Raw genomic sequence first — 21,746 nt, 5'->3', positions numbered from 1 at the left:
CGACTACTCTTGGTCATGATCAAGATACATGGGATCTAAATAATTGAGAGGCGGTGATCTCAAATTATCCATGGCTAATGATCAACTTTCTAAGATTCCATCTTGCAAGATAGTTGTCGAGATCTGGACACATTTGAAAGGTCTTCATGAGACTTCTGACAAAAGTTGAGCTTTCTTTTTGAAGAACACTCTGTTTTCTATTGTCATGGACGAGCGAACCTCACTCTAGGCACACCTTAATTGGATTCAAGAATTATGTGATCAATTGATTGCCATCGATCGCAAGATGGAGGAAGAGGACATTGTGGTTATCACTCTTCAAAGTTTACCAAAGTCCTATGAGCATTTTATCGAGACTCAACATCACGTCTTCTAGTGTTTATTTGAAGTTCACTGATCTCTACACACTTTTGCTTCAACAAGATCGGTGGAAACAGCAATTTAGTAACAGCTCCACCTCCACCTCCACAGAGCAAGCCTTCGTTGCTAAATCCTTTCTAAAGGATAAAGGCAAGTTTCAACAGCCGTCTTAGCTAAAGTCTTCTGCTCCGGCATCAGATGGTTCCCGAAAGAACATTCAATGCAACTACTACCACAAGTTTGGGCACATGAAGGTTGAATGTCAGAAGCGCTTAGCTACACAATCTAAGCAATCAAGTTTGGACACAACCCAAGAACAGAATGGACACAACAGAAAAAGGGAAATTGTATTAATTAAAAAATAAGCTCGTACATTCAGTATAAAGAAAATAAACTTCAAAACATGTCCTAAGGGTTTACAATAGCATAAATGTGGAGATAATTTCTCCTTTCGGTACCTCCTCTCAAACTCCACTCCGAACTGCCTTTCACAATGTCAGGAATCTCCTTAAATAGACCCTGGAGGGTTAAGAGCTAGGAATACATTCTAGAAAGTGCTAGTAGGCATCCACCGACCAAATAGAAGGCTCCAGAAGCTGCGTTAGAAGTCGGCGCAAATCTAGAAGAATCCAGAAACGGTAACCGAACTTCCGGGAGGCATAACTTTTGAACCGTAGCTCCGATTGATGAACCGTTTACATTTCCGAAAAGCTCTCGAAGCGCTCTATAGCCCTATGGACCAGCTTCGCTCGTCCCCCATTTTTCAGCCCTTTTCGAGGTCATTTAATGCCCCTAACCTGACTTTGAAGCATTCTTAAGAGGTCTCCAAAACCCGAAAAACTGCAATAACTTTCAAACCGTGGGGCCTTTTGACCTGATTCTTTTTCTGGAATGCTCTAAATCACAATTACATTCATCTGGCCAATTCACACCTTCTAGTTTACCAAAATGATGGCCCAATTACATACTCCTATTTTTTCAGGATTTACTAGCACACTGATAGTGGAACTATGAGAGTTGGAACCTTTATTTGACCCAAATGGGTGTCCAAAAATGAAAACACATGAAACAGAAACTAAGTCTAAGTACATTTTTTTGGGTGACATAGGATTGCCCTTATACCTCTGGATGCTCCTGCATCAAACACCCAGGGTAGATTGAAAAGTGACCCTGTCACTTTATGAATGGTAGAGGAAATCCCAAATGGGAAACCCCAGCTGCTGAAATCCAAGTTGAGTCCTTGATCGGTCGTCCTTTCCATTTGACCAAATACTCTTCATACTGCTTGTTTCTAGTACTCCTACCCACACGATGATCTAGAATGTCTTCCATCTCCTCCTTCTTAGAAGCAAGAATCGGACATGGCTCTAACACCAGCACCTCATCTGCACCATCATCATGATACTCTGTTAAATCTGCAATGTTGAAAATGGTAGAAATGTGAATACCATCTGGCAGCTCCACCTCATATGCATTTCCTGAGTCATGTTTCTTCAAAATTTTGCAAGGGCCAAATTTCTTCATTTTCAGCTTGTTGTAAGTACCGGCTGGAAATCTTTCTTTTCATAAGTGCACCATGACTAGATCCCCTACTTGGAATTCCTTATGTCTTCTCCTTTGATCAGCCCTAGCTTTATACTCTTGATTCATCTTGGTAATGTGTGCCTGAACCTCCTCATGTAGACGCTTGATATGTTCAGCAAATTCTTCCGCTTCAGCACTTGTCCTCTCCCCTTGCTCTATCTTCCTCAATTCTGGTGCAGTCCTTGGGCTATTCCCATATACAATTTGGAATGGTGATTTTCCAGTACTCCTATTTATAGAGTTATTGTAAGCAAACTCTGCTTGTGGTAAAATCAAATCCCATCCCTTGGGCTTATCCCCAACTAAACATCTCAGCAAATTGCCCAGACTTCTGTTTACCACTTTTGTTTGGCCGTCAATTTGTGGGTGATGCATGGAACTGAATTTCAAGTCTGTTCTCAACTTTTTCCACAATGTCCTCCAGAAATACCCCACAAATTTAGTATCTCTGTCAGAAACTATACTCCTTGGAAGACCATGTAGTCTTACCACCTCTTTGAAAAACAAGTATGCAATATGGACAGCATCATGAGTTTTGTGGCATGGAATGAAATGTGCCATTTTGGAGAAGCTATCAACCACCACGAATACTGAGTCATTACCTCTTTGTGTCCTTGGCAATCCAAGAACAAAATCCATACTTATGTCCTCCCATGGCCTTGATGGAACAGGCAATGGCTGATATAGGCCAGTATTGTGACTAAACCCCTTGGCAACTTGACAAACCTGGCAACTCTGTACAAACTTCTTCACATCCTGTGAAATTTGAGGCCAAAAATAATGTTCTCTAAGAATGGCAATGGTCTTATCTCGACCAAAATGTCCTGCCATCCCTCCACTGTGTTTCTCCTTAATCAAATTTTCCCTCATGGAACTCCTTGGAATGCACAATTGACTACCCTTGAACAACATGCCATCCTGAATCAAATAGTCTAACCACTTGGTTCTATCTACAGCAACAGGTTCTTTACAAGCTTTCCATGCTTCAGCAAAATCAGGATCCTCGGGGTACAAATTCTTGAGTTCATCAAACCCAACTACTTCAACCTGCATTACTATAAGCAACAACTGTCTCCTACTTAGTGCATCTGCAACCCTGTTAGATTTTCCACTTCTATGCTTCAACACAAATGTATAACTCTGCAAGAACTCTACCCACTTCATATGCCTCTGATTTAATTTACCTTGGCTATTTAGGTACTGTAATGCCTGATGATCAGTATACAAAAGAAATTCCTTTGGCAATAAATAATGTCTCCATTTCTTTAAGGCCTGAACTATTGCATAGAACTCTTGATCATAAACAGAATACTTCTTTGCATCATTCAATTTTTCACTAAAATATGCAATAGGCTTACCTTCTTGGCTTAATACAGCTCCAATAGCACTGCCACTGGCATCACAATCCACCTGGAACACCTTTCTAAAATCTGGAAGTGCCAACACAGGTTGTTCTGTTACCTTCTTCTTCAGCAATTCAAAACTTCTCGCAGCTGCTGCAGTCCATTTGAACTCTTTTCTATCCCCTCTTATTGTATCAATTAGGGGTGCACATATGCCACTGAAATTCTTAATAAACTTCCTGTAAAAACTAACCAGACCATGAAATGATCTTACCTCAGTAGCAGACCTTGGAGTAGGCCATTCCAAGATGGCTTTTACCTTCTCTGGATCCATTTTGAGACCTTCGGGTGATATAACAAACCCCAAATAGACTAACTCCCTTTTTGCAAAGATACACTTCTTCAAATTAATTAAAAGTTTCTCTTCCCTTAGCCTTTCAAAGACACTACGAATATGCAGTAAATGTTCTTCCAAAGTCTTGCTGAAAATTAAAATATCATCCAAATAGACAATAACAAATTTTCCCAAGAACTTCTTAAGTACCTCATTCATGAGCCGCATGAAGGTGCTTGGGGCGTTCGTCAATCCAAAGGGCATGACTAACCACTCATAAAGACCCTCTTTGCTCTTGAAGGTTGTTTTCCACTCATCTCCTTCTCGAATCCGTATCTGATGATAGCCACTCTTGAGATCTATCTTTGTGAAGTACTGAGCTCCACTCAAGCAGTCCATAAGATCATACATCCTTGGCAAAGGAAACCGATACTTGATGGTTATCCTATTTATAGCTCGAGAATCTGTACACATCCTCCACTCTCCATCTTTCTTTGGTGCGAGTACTGCAGGTACTGCACATGGACTCAAGCTCTCTCGAATCAAGCCCTTCCTCAACAGCTCCTAAACCTGTCTATTTAGCTCCTCTGTTTCAGTAGGAGTCATCCTGTGAGCAGCCTTGTTAGGCAAACTAGCTCCTGGAATCAGATCTATCTGATGATTGATTTGCCTTACTGGTGGCAATCCATCTGGAACATTATCATAGATAATATCTCCAAACTCCCCTAGTAAATCTGAAACTTCAAGTGGTATTTCACTACTACCTTCTTTATCTTTCCTAAGAATCAAAGCATAGCACATATGCTAATGTTTCATGCCATCTAAAAACTTCCTTCCATCAACAAGACAAATCCTAGCACTGCTACATACCTTTTCACCTTCCTTTTTCATGGGCTTCAATTTGTGGCGAACTCCATCCTTTGTCAGAGAGTATGTGTTTGCATGTCCATCATGTATTGCATGTCTATCAAACTGCCATGGTCTACCCAACAATAGATGGCAAACATCCATCGGAATAACATCACAGAGAACTTCATCATGGTAACTCCCAATTTTGAATTTCACTAAACATTGTTCACTTACCAGGACCTTATGATCATCTTTTACCCAAGCAATCCGATAGGGCTAGGGATGTTTCTCCCTCTTGAGCTTCAGCTTAGAGACCATCTCTTCTGATACCAAGTTATCAGTGCTACCACCATCAATGATCACGTCACAACATTTATCCTCACACTTGCATCTGGTACGGAACAAACCCCTCCGTTGTCCTGGTTCAATCTCACCACTTAGTAGGACTCTTTCATTTACCAAGGTCTCTCCTCTTTTTGCATCCTCTGAATGTGATGATTGTGCATCCTCATCCACATGAGCAACCCTAGCTTGGCCCTCAGCTCTCCTATCTGTCCTTCCTTGTCGTTGAGGGCATTCAAAGGCACGATGACCTTCTTCATTGCAATGGAAACAGGTACCACGGAAGCCTCCTCTTCCTTGTCCACGTCCTCTACCTCTTCCTCTCTGATTTCCAAAGTCTTGATCATGGGAGCGGTTGAAACCCTCATTCCTCTGGTTCCTACTAGTACCCACATCTTCATTTTTTTTTTGGGTTTCATTGCGGCCTCCAGATGATCTACCGCTTCCCCTTCCTCCTTGACCGCGCCCTCTTTGTCTTTCTTCAAACCTTTTATTCAGCTTCTCTTCAACTTGTAGGGCAAACTGGTATGCCTCTTCAACGCTGGTCATTCTTACCAGACTTAATTCCTCCTAAATGCTAGGTCGCAACCCACTGATATAACGAGCAACCTTCTCCTTATTTGCTTCTGCATGCCCCGCTCTAATCAAGAGTCGGTAAAATTCCTCTGTATATTCTTGGACTGATCTTCCTGCTTGCTTTAACCCATGCATCTTCTTAAACAAATCAAGCTCGTAGTCCACAGGAATGAACTGCTTCTTCAATTTGTCCACCATGCGATCCCATCTTGTGATCTTCTCCTTTCCTCTTCCGTTTTTTTCCAATTGAACCTCTTGCCACCAGATTTTGGCATGGCCTTTCAGTTTGGCCTTTGCAAACTTAACCCTATCTAGGTCCCTGATATCTTCATACTCAAAGTATTCTTCCAGTTCATTGATCCAATCAATCAACTCATCTGGTTTCAGATTTCCTGAAAATACACCCACTTCAATTGTAATTCTTTTCCCAAACTTGGTAATGGCCCTAAAAAGCCTTTCCTCTGCATGATTCAGAACTTCCTCGTCAAATTTCCCTTCTGGTCCCATTTCTTCTTCTTCATTGTCATCCTCACCGTCGTCATCTGCGGCAACATTTGCTCCTCTACGGAGCTCCTCTTGCAATGCCTGTACCTACTTTTCGAGGGCTCTAACCTCCTTGGGAGTAATAGCTCTAGCCCTTCTGCCACGCTCTCTTCGTGGAGGCATCTTCTAACTCGAACCCACAACCACACAGTCCTGGTGCAAACTGCCTCACAGTCAGCGCTCTGTCTACACACTCAGGAAAACCAGCTCTGATACCACTTGATGGGGACACAAGCCAAGAACAGAATGGACACAACAGAAAAAGGGAAATTGTATTAACTGAAAAATAAGCTAGTACATTCAGTATAGAGAAAATAAACTTCAAAACATGCCCTAAGGGCTTACAATAGCATAAATGTGGAGATAATTTCTCCTTTCAGTACCTCCTCTCAAACTCCACTCCGAACTGCCTTTCACAATGCCAGGAATCTCCTTAAATAGACCCCAGAGGGTTAAGGGCTAGGAATACATTCTAGAAAGTGCTAGTAGGCATCCACCGACCAAATAGAAGGCTCCAGAAGCTGCGTTAGAAGTCGACGCAAATCTAGAAGAATCCAGAAACGGTAACCGAATTCCGGGAAGCATAACTTTTGAACCGTAGCTCCGATTGACGAACCGTTTACATTTTCGGAAAGCTCTCGAAGCGCTCTATAGCCCTATGGACCAGCTTCGCTCGTCCCCCATTTTTCGACCTTTTTCGAGGTCATTTAATGCCCCTAACCTGACTTTGAAGCATTCTTAGGAGGTCTCCAAAACCCGAAAAACTGCAATAACTTTCAAACTGTGGGGCCTTTTGACCTGATTCTTTTTCTGGAATGCTCTAAATCACAATTACATTCATCTAGCCAATTCACACCTTCTAGTTTACCAAAATGATGGCCCAATTACATACTCCTATTTTTTCAAGATTTACTAGCACACTGATAGTGGAACTGTGAGAGTTGGAACTTTTATTTGACCCAAATGGGTGTCCAAAAATGAAAACACATGAAACAGAAACTAAGTCTAAGTACATTTTTTTGGGTGACACAGGATTGCCCTTATACCTCTGGATGCTCCTGCATCAAGTTATCACTCTTCAAAGTTTACCAAAGTCCTATGAGCATTTTATCGAGACTCAACATCACGTCTTCTAGTGTTTATTTGAAGTTCACTGATCTCTACACACTTTTGCTTCAGCAAGATCGGTGGAAACAGCAATTTAGTAGCAGCTCCACCTCCACCTCCACAGAGCAAGCCTTCGTTGCTAAATCCTTTCTAAAGGATAAAGGCAAGTTTCAGCAACCATCTTAGCTGAAGTCTTCTGCTCCAGCATCAGATGGTTCCCGAAAGAACATTCAATGCAACTACTACCACAAGTTTGGGCACATGAAGGTTAAATGTCAGAAGCGCTTAGCTACACAATCTAAGCAATCAAGTTCGCAGCCCAAAGCGAAGAGTGCAGAGCACGTTGAGCAGACAAAATCTGCCTTTTACACCTTCATGGCTAAAAGACCTGCAAATCATGTCAAGTCATCTGCCTCGTACAATGATTCAGGTGCCTCCTCGCTTCACCCACCGTAGTGACTAGTTCATTGACTACCAGCCTTACACAGATTCTGTTATTTTTGGTGGCGGAGAAGAGTACACTGTTGTCGGCAAAGGGAACATTCGGATTCAATCTATTGGGAGGAATCTCATTTTCATCGTTGTGTACTATGTTCCAAGGATGGATCTAAATCTATTCTCAGTCAGTTAGTTACTGCGACATTCTCTACACTTGGATGTCACCTTCAGTTCACATCAGTGCACCATCACTGATCAGGCGACTCAGTCTACAGTTGCAATGGGTCTTGAGGACCATGGTCTTTTTAGACTTACTGATTCTGGTGATTCTCGGGACTTAGCTATGGCTGCTTGGTGGTCTTCTGTTAGCACACTTTGGCATTAGTGATATGGGCACTTAAATGTGCATTATTTCTCACAGCTTGCTCGGGATGAGCTTGTTCTTGGATTGTCAGAGATTCAAACTCAACAGCTTGGATTTTGTGATGCATGCTAAGCGGGGAAGCAAAATCGCACACCTCAATGGCGATTCATGGCGAGCTTCTCAAGTACTTCAGCTTGTTCATGCCGATATTTGTGGCCTTATGGCCACTCCTATTCTTGGGTCCAAGTATTTTCTATTGTTTGTTGATGATTTCAGTAGAAAAATGAGGGTGTATTTCCTTGAAAAGAAATCAAATGCATTTCCTCTATTTCAGAAGTTTAAACCTTTAGTTGAAAAAGAGTTTGGGAAATCTATTATTACAATTAGATCAAACAATTGGGGGGAATTTTGTTCTAATGTTTTATCTAGCTTCTTGGATACTCATGGCATCAAACGCCAGTTAACCACACCCCACACACCACAAAAGAACAGTGTCATTGAACAACAAAACAGAACAATCAGTAAGATGGCTCGATCCATGCTCGAACACAAACATGTTCCAAAGAAGTTTTGGGCAAAAGCAATCAAGATTGCAAGTTATCTTTTAAACCAGTCACCCACAGTGGCGGTCAAAGGTAAAACTCCAAAAGAGGCTTGGTCAGGTCACAAGCCCAGAATCAGTCACCTGAAGGTTTTTGGCTCACTTGCTTTTGTTTGGATCCTTGATGCATCACGCACCAAGTTGGATGCCAAGAGTCAGAAACTCATGCTTGCTCGATGCAGTAGTCTTCACAAAGCCTACCGCCTAATCAATGTTGAGACATCTTGTCTCATCTACAATCGTTGATGTAGTCTTTGATGAGCAATGAGGACCATTCATGCATGTTTCTCTTGTTCCTGATCTAGCAAACCAGCCTATGAAGGCTCATGATTTGGGAGTTAAGCTTCCATTAGGTCCACCTAATGGGAGGGCTCCAGTACCTCTTACAGCTCCAATTATACCAATGATCCCTTTACAGACACCTCCAGCTTCTCCTACAGGATCACCTCAATTTGTAGATGCTTCACCTGAGTTTGATCCAGATTTTTCTAATAAGGAACCTAATCACCAAGCATTTCTTGTTACTAATGTTGGTCATTCTCCTCTTCGGCCTAAGTGGTGGGCTAAGACATTTATTGATCTTCGTGATGATGTGCTCATTGATGGGAGAACTGCTCGGAAAAAGAGCAAACCTACAGAGTCTGTTAAATTTGCTCTCATGACCAACAATCAAAGTGTATTTGAACCTCAAACATATTCCGAGGCTAAAGAAATTTCAAAGTGGGAACAGGCCATGACATCTGAACACCAGAGCCTGCTGAAGAGTAACACTTGGGTACTTTCTGATCTTCCACCAGGGAAGAAACCCATTGGTTGCAAATGGCTTTACAAAATTAAATAAAAAACTGATGGTACTTTGAATAAGTACAAAGCTCATTTAGTTGTGAAGGGTTTCTCTCAACGTCAGGGCATTGATTATGAGGAGACCTTTGCTCTTACTACCAAAATGAGCATCATCAAATTGGTCATAGCCAATGGCAACATAGTTTGGCTGGAAAGTCCATCAAGTGGACGTCAAGAGTGCTTTCCTGAATGGTGATCTCCGTGAAGAGGTCTACATGATGCAGCCTCCTGGTTTCAAGGTTGTTGGTAAAGACCATCAGGTTCTCAAATTGATAAAAGCTCTCTATGGCTTGAAGCAGGCACCTCGGGCATAGTACATAAAAATTGATAAGTACCTCAGTGATCAAGGCTTCCAGAGGAGTTCTTCAGACTCAAATTTGTACAACAAGACTATTGATAGTGACAACATCCTTCTGGTTATTTATGTGGATGATATGATCATCATTGGCAGCTCGGCATCTTTGATTCAGAGAATCAAATAAAATTTATGCCAATCTTTGGATATGACTGACCTTGGGCTCATGCATTATTGCTTAAGTGTTGAAGTTTGGCAACAGTCTTCAATATATTCATCTCTCAATCCAAATATGTCAAGGCTCTGTTAGACAAATTTTGTATGTAGGATTGCAAGCCTGCATCTACACCTATGGAGAAAGGTCTCAAGTTATCCTCAAAATCTAATTCTCCTTCCGTTGATGATACTACATACGGGCAACTAGTAGGCAGCCTCATCTACCTCTCTGCTACAAGGCCTAACATCAGCTTTGCAGTCAGCTACATCTCTCGCTTTATGACAGCTCCTAAGGCTGAACATTGGATGGCAGCAAAGCGTGTGCTTCGTTATGTGATGGACTTTTGTACTCTCAAAGTTCTACTCCTAGACTCAATGGGTTCATAGATTCAAATTGGGCAGGCTTTGTTGATGATAAAAAGTCAACTTCTAGATATGTGTTCAATATAGGATCTAGTGTAATCACATGGACTAGTAAGAAGCAGCAAGCAATTTCTCTCTCCTCTACAGAGGCCGAATACAGAGGGACTGTTAAGGCAATATGTGAAGTTGTTTGGCTTCGTCGGATACTTGGAGATATGCAGATGTCACTAGCAGGACGAACTACTCTGTTTGTTGATAACGAAGGCGTTATCAAGTTAGCCTAAAATCCAGTCTTCCGTAAACGAACCAAGCATGTGGATGTTCATTGTCACTACATACGACAGCTGGTTGAAGACGGCACAATAGATTTGCAGTATGTTCCTACCACAGATTAGACTGTAGACATTCTCACCAAGCCTCTTGGTCCAAATAAGTTTGTCAAATTCAGAGGACAGCTTGGTGTTTTAGATAGATTAACCATTAAAGGAGGGTATTACGATAATACATAATCATTAGTTAATGGTAATCTATTGTATATATTTAGTTAGCTTTAGTTAGTTGTAGCTTTTTTAGCTTTCTTTCAGCTAGAATAGAATGTTTCTATTCTTTACTATTGTTTCTTAAGCAAACATCATTCCATTCTTTTGTATATAATGACCTCTCAGTCTCTGTTAATAACAAACAAATATTTTCCAATTACTTCGTAATAGTACACATCTCCATAAAGTTTGATCTTTATTTTGATACATTAGCTATTAATGAATCAGCGCAAAAGTCTAAATTTTGGTGTAGTTTTTCTTGATTAAGCTAATGCTGCATTCACTGCAACGATACATATTGGATACTCCTTGTGGTCCTATTAATTTATACAGAATATAGGTCTGTGCTACTTGATAAGCCTGTTGTATGAGAAAGTCTAATGCAATCAATTGCAACCTGAAAGTTTTGTTAGTAAAAGAAATTATTGATAGCAAGATTTCTGAAATTCTGTCTAACAATGTTATCAATTTGCTAATATTTCTAGGTTTTTTCTGTATTGATATATCTTTCATTCTTCATTCCATTTCTTTAAAGTATGCTTAAATAACTTTCCCATTCATGCAATGGGCTAAGTAGACACCAATCTTAGGCAGGTCTGTAATTCTCTTCAATTGTTGTTACTTTAGGTTAGAAAACTCTGAACATTTTGTTGTAGGCTGAATGTTTATTACACTTGTTGAATCTAATGATATTCAGAAATAATAGTTTAACACTAACTACTAAAACATTATTGTTGATTATGAGGATATGAAGGACTTGCCATATCAATGAAAGAGATCAGATAACATGCCAATAACTATGCACTCACTACCTGAAGAGAAAAAGTTGGGAAGAGTAATGTAACAGGGATGCATTCTTTTGTCTAGATTGGGTAATGCCTTTAAGTTTAAAATGTCTGTATGGGTAACTCTGAAGAGTTTCTAGAATGAGATTACAACTTAATTATGATAAACAAATCAGAATCATGGGGAATTAAGTACTTCTCTATAGTGTAGGGTTCAATCTTCAGCCATCTAATTCTCAATTGGTGATACATCCATGGCATGATTGTAGGCAGGCCTTGCTGAACCTGTCCGCGCACAATTCTGCTCTAACTGAAGGGACTACTGCTTTTAATTTAATGGTGCACATGACCATATGTAAGTTGAAATGTGTAGCTAAGGGGAAAATAGCACCTTGACCCAAGAATGAGAGGCAACCTATATCCATGCAGTTTCAGGGAGGAGATGGCCAGACGTGTTTCTGCTATGGCTACTCTTTAGGGCCAGTTTGTAGGGGACAATAGGGGACAGCTATTAAAACTGTAAGGATATATATATATATATATATATATATATATATATATATATATATATATATATATATATATATATATATATATATATATATATATATATAGAGAGAGAGAGAGAGAGATTTCAACCAATGTACTATGTGAGTCAAGCGGAGCCTGGCTTCCAGAGTTTTTTGGATTTGGACCCAGACTCAGCCAAGACTTGCAAAGTCCTGACCGGACTCACAAAGTCCCAACCGGACTCGCAAAGTCCCAGCAGTCAAACTCTACTGCAGCCAGAAACATAAAAAGTGCAACAGATAAAAAAATTATTAAATTAATTTGTTTTGGGGGTTTATATGTTTTGTCTAAGACCTAAAAAGGTCATTCCATCACTTGCAAATACAAACAAGAGAGAGAAAAGGCTTGAGAGAAGAATATTGGAGTTTTAGAAATCGGTTGGCTCTCATATATCGATTGTTGATTGTTTGTGCAAGTTTGTATCTTGCATTCACACGTTGAGAGGAGCTAAAAGAAGCATTTGTAGGAGGCTTCTACAAATTTGAGTTGTAATTCCTTTTTTTTTAGCAATTTTGAAGAGGTAAGTTACATTTTTTGTATTACCTTTCTAAATTTTTTACATTCATGAATCATATTTTGGTTTCCAATTTGATTACATTTGTTTGTCTTTACATTTGTTCCATTTTATGTTGATGAGAAACTTTAATAGTAAGAAGCCCTAGTGTCATCTTCTGAGCGATCCCCTAATCTAAGCACTCCTTCCTCATCCGGTTCCATCCCTCCATAGTCTTCTCCTTCGGAATCTGATGCCAAGTCCTGACTTACTAACTGGTTCTTGAAATCTATGATATACTTTCTACCTTCAGACTCTAATAGATAGAGTGTTATGTTTCCAATTATGGGTAGCTTTTGCTACGACCAACCATCCTCTTCCTAATAAAGCATCGTACCCTTTCTTCTCTAAAGTGATAACCACAAAGTCCAGAAAAAATTGTTGTGTACCAACAACGACTTTCTGTCTCATCAGCGTTCCTATACTCTTGATTCCATGTTGGTTGGCTCCCACTAGTTGAAATGTCGATGGCCAAAGTGTAGGTTTTCCTATTTCCTTACATATTTCTTCTAATAAGATATTTATGCTGGAACCTCCATCAACAATAGTATTTCAAAGCTTGCACCCTAGTATCTCCATCTCTACTACCGCTGGTATTCTCCCCATTCCTATAGTGAACAAGGTATTGTCTTACGTTCGTACTTCTCCTTCCTTCTCTTTCTTTGAGGTTGTCCCTTTCGGGTTTGCCCCTTGTGTTAGTGCTACCAACAATTGGGGTAATGTTTCTAATAAATCGCCTACTTTCACTAGGATAGTAGTTTCTAGTACTTGCCTCACAATATTCGGTACACCCCTACTCGAAGTAGGCTTTTCCGGCCTTATCTTTCCTTCCTCTCCCATGCTATCTTGAATGTCTTTCTTTGCTCCCTAAAATCTTTCTGTCTTCGTAGTAGCATCTGGATAGGTTAATTTTTTGGCTTGCATCCTGCTGACCACAAGAATTTCACCTTCTAGATCTTCAATGTCTAACATAATTACCCCCTTCTGTCTCGGGCGATTCGCATCCTCATGATTGCTAGGCCCACACCATTTACAAAGCATCCCCCCATTTTGTCCTCCTCTGCTTTGGCAAGCTCGTGCAAAATGTCCCCATTGATTGCATCTTCTACATTGGATCATTTGTCTCCCCTTGGAATCATATAGGAGTGGATGTCGTGGTGTGTTGTTATTGTTGTTGTTGTTGCTATTGTTATTACTTCCTCTCTTGTTATTTTTGTATCCTCCTGGTAAGGCTTCCATATTTATATTCTTCGGAGGAGTAGAGGGTGGTGTAGATTGCTCCCCTTGGGTTAGGAATACTTGAGCACTCCTTGTTTTTAAATTGTAGGGACAATCTTTAATTCCGTGCCCCAGTACCTAACAAATCTCACAAAATGCTTTCTTTGGGTATGCTCCTTTTGTATGGCCTTTTTCATAGTTAGTACACCAAAGTTCTCTCCCTTCTTTCTTTTCTTCTTTACTCCCTGCCACTTCCTTCATCAATTGCCTCAAGTCTTTTCTCAGGGCTTGAATGGTTTTGGATTCTTCTTCGCTTTCTTCGGAACTTTCACTCATGCTTCCATGCCTTCTTGCCTTGGAAGATTTACTCTCGCTTTCTATGTCCATGGCACGAGTACACGCATTCCCAAAGGTTAATGGTGGGACTATCTTCATCTTTTTCCTAAGGGACGATGTTAAGCCTTCAATTAACCATCGTTTCTTTAGTCCATCTGTCGGCTTGTTGTCTAGTTTCCCTATCAGCTCTCTTAGTCTTCTACTATAGGCTTTGACAGATTCACTCTTTTCTTGTCTTGTGTTATAAATCTCCATTACTATTTCATCATCATCCCTCAGGAGTCTGAATTCTTCCTCAAAGGCTGTGCAGATATTATTCCATGTGTTTTTCTTTGCTGCCTCCAAATCGGTATACCAATCAATGGCAATACCCCTTAGTGTGGTCGAGAAAGCTTTTAGCCATTCTGCTACGTTATTTTCTCCGTTCACTTGCCATATTGTTATGCATGTTTTACAGTGGCGAGCAGGGTCCTCCGAGCCGTCCCCCGTGAACCTTGGCATTTTTTGTTTGTCTATTGCCATTATGTGGGGCTTTCTCCCTCTTGTTGGAATACTTCTTCCGAATGGAGCACTTCCTCCGGATAGAGCACTTCCTCCTGATGGAACACCTCCTCCCAATGGAACTCCTCCTCCCGATGGAACACCTCCTCCCAATGGCACACTCCCTCCCAATGGAACACTTCCTCCTAACTCGAAGTTCGTTCTCGACAAGGAACCTGACTCTTGATTACTAAAAGTATCTTATTCTTTCCGACTTTTCTCATATCGGAGATCTCTTCGTGCAGGCGTCTCTAGATTTCTGTATCCTAACTTCCTTGTTGGTGTCTTTGCGATGACCAAATTTGCAATACCTTCGATTGTATGCTAGATCAACCCTTCTTGGATTTTGGTGGAATCCCCTTGTCCTCCCCTCAAGTTAAGACGTCTCACCTCTTGTTGTTGGAGACGTAGTGTCCTCAAGGTGACTTCTTCCTCAATTTCTTCTCCTTGTACTCGGCTCGGATATATGTTTGGAATCATGGGCATGAATTGGTTTTATTATATGTTTCCCTTTTTGGAATTTTCACGTTCCTCGCATTCCTTGGTCCTTTCCACAAACTGTTGGAGTCCTTGGTATCTCCTCCATTCCCTTTGTGTCTCAGCGCTTTCCTCTTCTACTCATAACAAATTACGAGCCAACAGACGAAGAATCTCTCCCAGGAGATCGTACACCGTTGGTGGCATCGAAAGCTCGTCGTGTACCATACCTTCAAGGACCATTTTCTCACAAGCTTCCCTTCATACATACTAATCGACCGCAACTTCCCAGGCCGTCACCAGATCACATGTCAACTGATCTTCCCTGGTTATTTCCTCCTCTTCTCCATCACTATTTGTTACTTGTATGAGTGGTACAAAGGGCCTTCCCATTACTCCATCCTGCCGACCTCTAGGTTCGGACTTTGGCAACATTGCCAAAAATGTAGAGTGGAATTATCACTCAAGTTCACAAAGATATACTAATCATACAAAATAATACAATTGAGATACACAGAAAGTAAAACATAGAATGTACCATTAATACCACAATACCAGTAGACGAGGAAATGATTTCTTCATTAATACCAAAAACATCATGCATACATTGATAATATTCCAAGTACTTATAGAAGGGTCGATTGGTTGGAAAAACCAACCGATGCATTCCCTCACCTCCTAACTACCCAACCCAACTAGCTTTAACAAGTACTAAACACAATAGTTACTGTATTCTGACTACAAACTTGTACTTACTTAGTACTTACTAATAATAAACTACTGATTTAGTAATTAAGTTTATTAAATTATGATTGTACTAAATTGTTCTTTTTCCTCAAGTGCCACAATGCTTTTGAAATCAATTGATGTTTCAAGGAAAACAAAAAGTGCTAAGTATCTTTGTGAGGTATTGGAAAAAGTGTTGGAGGTGGGTGAGGATAATGTGATACTAATAGTCATAGATAATGCAGCAAATTATGTTACTGCAGATAAACTTCTTTTGGAGAGGCAGTGCCACTTGTTTTGGACCGCTTGTGCTGCTCTCTTTATCGACCTCATGTTGAAGGACCTTGGTAAATTGCCTTGGATAAAAACATGTGAAGAGCAAGAAAGGAGTATTTGTAAATTCGTATTAATAATATTTGGATCCTCCACCATATGAGCAAGTACAAAAATAAAAAAGAGTTGGTTCGTCTAGAGATCACCCAATTTGCAACAAATTTTATCACATTGTGATCATTCCTTCAATCCAAGGCCGATTTAAAGCACTTGTTTGTAAGTGAGGTGTGGATGGCATGACGACCACGGGAATTTAGACAGCTGATCAGATGTTTGATGAGAGTGGCTTTTGACAAACAGCCAAGGAGATTGTGTAGGTAAATTTCCTTTTTGTCCTCATTTCCATTTCATTTCATCATTTTTGTTCATGCTTATTTATGTTCATTGTTCATTTTTTAAAGTAAAACTTAAACCTTAAGTTTAATGTTTCAACTTTCACAATTATTGCAATTCATAGAGCTTCTTGTTGTTCTCCTAAGAATTGTTGATGGAGAGAAGCCCTCAAAATTATACATTTTTTAGGGCATGGATAGGGTAAAAAGAGGCCATTAGATATTTTTACGCAAAGAATCGGAATAAATATGGTCCCATATGGGATGTTATTAATCAACAATGTCACAATCTACTTTAAAAGCCTATACATGCAGTTGCCAACTAACTTAATCTAGCATTTGAATTCATCTCGGGTTTCAAGGCCAATAATGAGGTGTGGAGTGGGGCTCTATGATGTTTTAGGGAGAATGTCACCTAGCGAAACAGTTCGAGCAAATGTAGTTTGTGAGTTAGAAATATATAAGAATGCAGAAGGAGATTTATTCTCACAAGACTTATGCAAGAAAACTCAGACACTATTGATGCTAGGTAAAAACCTATGATTCTAGTTTCTAATTCTATTACCATTGGCATTTTACATTGATAAAGTCAAAGTTATAGAATTGATTTTTAAATTCTTGTTTCAGATGCACGATGAGGATGATTGGTACTATGGTGCCAAATTTACAAAGGATTGAAGTTCGTATCTTGAACTAGTCATGTAGTGCTTTAGGATGCGAATACAATTTTGTTTGAGCATATATACTCAAAGAAGTGCAAAAAGTCCGCAGTGAAAAGGGTTGAATGATCTTGTGTTTGCTCATTACAACCTTCACCTTCATCACAAACAGATCTTGGGCACGAACGCATCTATCATATTAGAGGAGATTGATCCACATTGAGAGTGGAACACTAAGATTGATGGTCCCATCTTCAATGATGAAGACCTGGAATGGGTTGATCAAGTGGATTGAGAGGCAAAGGTAGTGGCAATGGCACAGGAGGAGGCTAGAGCGCAAGGAGATCCAGTGGAGGATACTGAGACTGCGTGTGAGGGATCTGACTCTAAGGATGAGCCTTAGTATTTTGGTCTCTAGGTTTTGTTTTAATACATGTTTTAAACTTTTGGTTCCATGGATTTCATATTCTACGAATATTGTAGACATTTGACAGTGACACTATTTATATTTCTAATGTGTAATTTAGTTCAACTTATTTCCTTCCAAAATTTGCATGTATACTTATGTGATCTATGTAAACTTGTGTATGTGTGCAAAGTAGCTTCCATTTATCTCAATTATTGTGTATTTGATATTAATTGAGTAAATGATGCATGAAAAAAGCTTGAAATCCTTAAAAACTTTTAAATTTATTGGATCTTTTGATTTGTCGAGTCCAAACACCAAACACGAAATCTAAGTCTAAGCTTGAACCCAACTTGTCGAGTCCAAGGCGACCCTGAGGCTTGTAACTATGATTTCAACTATGCATATCCTAACATTGATAAAGCATTCATGACAGACATTTTAGTAGGTTAATAAATAGCATTAGACTTGAATTGAGATTTCACAAGTGAATCAATAAGCAAAAAAACAAAATTCAGATGCTTTCATTGTCAATATGGCATATATACATAGCAAAAATGCTCAAAGGCCAAGTTTCAAGCATGAAGTGACATGAAATATTAAATTGTAAATACTATAACTAAACTACTAAATAGTAAACATAGAAGTCCATAATAATATATCTGTCCATCATCAGTAGATGGTAGGTCTTATAGTGATTCCCTAACCTCCTCTATCAATTGTTGTTCACTCATTCTCTTACTGCTCTTCTCCTTTGCCAATGTGAAAAAATTGAAAATGAATTTATTTTTGTTCTTTTTTGGTTACTTTGTGCTTAGATTAGGTTTTTGTATTGTTATATGTGGTTCGGTGTCCTTGTGAACCAACCAATCTTTTCTTCAAATTTGAAAATGTGTTGTTTTTTTAAAATTGGACATCCAAAAATGGCTTGGGCCATAGGGGAGAGCTAGAAGTCTACGGGATGGCTAGGGAACTCCTATGAATGCCCTAACTGTTGCAAGGAATTCTCACTGTCCCGACCACTCTCAGAGCCGTTTTGGGGACCATTTCTGAATTTAGCGGAGAAGGGCACAAGAGGGAGGATGGGAAAATGACGTCCCTATGTTCCCATACCATACCAGGGAGGGTGCAGATCAAAAAAACACAGGGAACACATCCCTCTGAAGCATAGTAGGCAATTAATAAGCCTCAACACACTTTGTGAAATGGATTAATCAGTAGCAGTTAGGATTAACTACGGTTAAGCCCATTGCAGAGCCACCTGTGCAATATAACCACATTGTGAATGGAGCTTCAAACCACCCATCTGGTTGGTCCAAACATACATCTGAGTATGTGGTTGGTCCAAACATACATCTGAGTATACAGTTGACATTGTTTCCCATCCACCTTGAGTAGGGCAGTCCTCTTTCCACCTACACACCACAGGACCCGCTCAATCCCCCACTGCACTCCACACCCTCTGGGCCTAACCAATATCTTGGGTTATATAGAAATCATGGGCCATCACAGCTGTATAGTTAGGGCTGGCTAATGTTGTTATGAGGCCTAACAAACAATCCACCCATCGAATGGACCACATTTTTTTAAGATACAGCTCTTTACCTACCATGCGTGAGCTAGGGAACTTTACTGCTAGTAAAGTTTAAGCAGAAAATATTTTAAGGACTGCTTTTAGCAATTGAGAAGACTTTGAATGGTCTGTTTGCGATTATTTGTTTCTTTTCTTTTTTTCCAAACACAAAATTATGCGTAACAGAAAATCACAGGAAAGTCAGTACCCGAATCATATTGCCTATCTTCTGAGAGACCTCTATCCTATAAATTACTGCGAATGTATCTGCGAAACCCATGTTAAGGAAAATTGTCGGACACAAACCGTTGCTGTGAACTATCCAGGGAAGGCTTCTCATTTATAGGTCTTACATTCAGGTAAATTGTATGGGGCACCAGTAGCAAAATATTATCTACAGTAACCGGGGATGGAATCCATGGCTAGTGATACAATTTGGTTGGTGTTCCGTAATTAATTTTCATAATAAGCATACTGTATAACTGTAGTTATGCACTTAAAGACCATCCCCCAACTTTTTGGCGAATACGCATTGAAAGTCTTCTGAGGAGCAGCCGCTGAATGCTCACAGAAAATTTAGGAAGGATTTTTCCCTGCTGCACTTCCGGAATAGTACTTGTTTTACATTGAATTTTACTTATAGTTTTTATTTAAATGCGAAACAGTGGAAAAGAAGTTGCTCTCAGTGCTGCAAGTTCTTTTTTCGCTGGGATCTGATTGCGATTTGATTGCTCCGAAAATCTTTCTCAGGAGGAATCTACCGTGGACGCCCTTCGTCTAACCATAAGGTTAGTCTGACTATCTAATTTGTTAGAGCTTCAGACGTGCAGAGTTCAAGTAACAATATAGTAGATAACAGTGAAAATAAATACAAGAAGCGTAACTGGTAAGAAAGTAGTAAGAAAGACTGATAACAAACCATTCCACTGTGATCTTGGCCTCCATTATTGCACGTCATCTGCCTATCCTCCCTCTGAATTTTCCTCTTCAACATATTCCCGCTTAGCGTATTTAAATATTGTCCTGTGCTCGACTCCAATTCTAACCAGATTATATACTATACATCAGAGTTCTATAGAAAGCGAAAAATGAAGGACAGCGGCCAATCATTTCGCGCATGAGGATGTACAATTACCCTCATATAATTTCGCTCCACCTTTACTGGTTTTTGTTTCCTTTCACACTGTGACTAAACAGCTTCAATTTAGTCTATAATGCTCTGATGACCCGTTGAACATTTTCACAGATTCTAAATCCTGTAGACAGCCATTTTGAGCTAATTTTGTAGCTTTATCCTCTGAGCTCGAAGAATCAATTTCAGAGGAACCGCAGCCCCATAAATAAAAATAAACCCTAGAAATGGAGCCAAAACTGGAAATCCTTCAAAACGGCGAGCTATATGTTTCGTTACAATGAATGAAAGCTTCAAATTCCACCTGAATGGTGGATATTCTCGGTTTCTCGTTTACTCAGTTTACTCGTTTCGTATTCCCGCCTCAAGCTCCTGAGCTTTCCCTTGCGCAATAAATACATGATCTCGATAAATTTGTCCTCTTCCTCCTGAGCCTTTGAATCCTTTTTTCAACGATTTAATATTCCGTGACCGTCATTAAAATTCCATTATTCATTCGATCACGATAGATAGATAGATAAAAATTTAATGTCCACGAGGCTAAAAATAGCCTATGGGACAGAATTTTAACGTCAATAAACTTGAACTACTTGCAGAATTTTATGTGGGGCAACGGTAAGTCATGTTTGAACGCCAACTAAGGCGCCAAATATAGAGAAGCTCTCCAGACGGAAAAGTTAGCTGAAAATGGGGATAACGAAGGTTAATAGAGATTATATTTTGTAAGGTCGCCGTTTGTTTTTTTATTATTATTCTTATTAATTAGTGATTACCTTGCGTGCCCGTTAACTGGATGATTGTGGGTTTCAAATTCTGTTTTTGAACTTTTGATACTGATTTGTTCCGATGGGCTTTTGGAATATATTCCATACGCTTATTATACATTCCTATAGTACCTGTCCGCACGCAAATCAAAGTCAGCCCATGGGAGGATCTCACCCTACATTGGCCGAATTCTAATCTCGTGATACTACGGAGAAAGAAAGAGATGATTGCCTATTATTACCTACGTGGAAAAACAGTTCTAATTTCATAAGGGGTCATCCTAAAGTCAAAGACATCAAATTATATTCATAATTCTAAAAGTCTCAAAAATGTAAACTTGATGGTTAATTTATTTTTCATATATACATGAAATAAACAAATAAGCTTGTGCCTTGTCGAATATTGAAGATGCACATATGCACATTCTAACGGCCAAATCTCATTGCTCCTAAACCCATTTCAAAAATATCACATACTAAAACACAAATGACATTACTCCTCATATATAATCATCCACAAAAGTACAAAGCCAAATCAACTTGCTATCTACAAATGCATTGTAAACTTTATCACCACCCAGTACCTATGAATATGTGACCACCCAAAGACACTTGTCATCATCATGTCCCATCATCCCAACTAAA

The 21,746-nt window shown here is 39.7% G+C and overlaps 1 protein-coding gene across 1 annotated transcript in view; it reads right to left on the bottom strand.

Annotated features, from left to right (window-relative positions):
- The window catches only part of LOC149575415 (myosin-15-like), a 226,018-nt gene extending 205,259 nt beyond the window's left edge, over positions 1-20,759 (bottom strand). The window contains exon 1 of the mRNA XM_089815148.1: positions 20,125-20,759. Coding sequence (XP_089671274.1) covers positions 20,125-20,199 — 75 coding nt within the window. The 5' untranslated portion in view covers positions 20,200-20,759. The remainder of the gene's footprint in view (positions 1-20,124) is intronic.
- Positions 20,760-21,746: the final 987 nt, after the last annotated feature.

This window comes from Cupressus sempervirens, chromosome 2 (genome assembly GCF_028749045.1).
Source record: "Cupressus sempervirens isolate cs-2001-9-10 chromosome 2, ASM2874904v1, whole genome shotgun sequence".
Taxonomy (NCBI): domain Eukaryota; kingdom Viridiplantae; phylum Streptophyta; class Pinopsida; order Cupressales; family Cupressaceae; genus Cupressus; species Cupressus sempervirens.
Note: the sequence above shows the minus strand (reverse complement) of the source record. Positions and strands in the feature narration are given on the sequence as shown.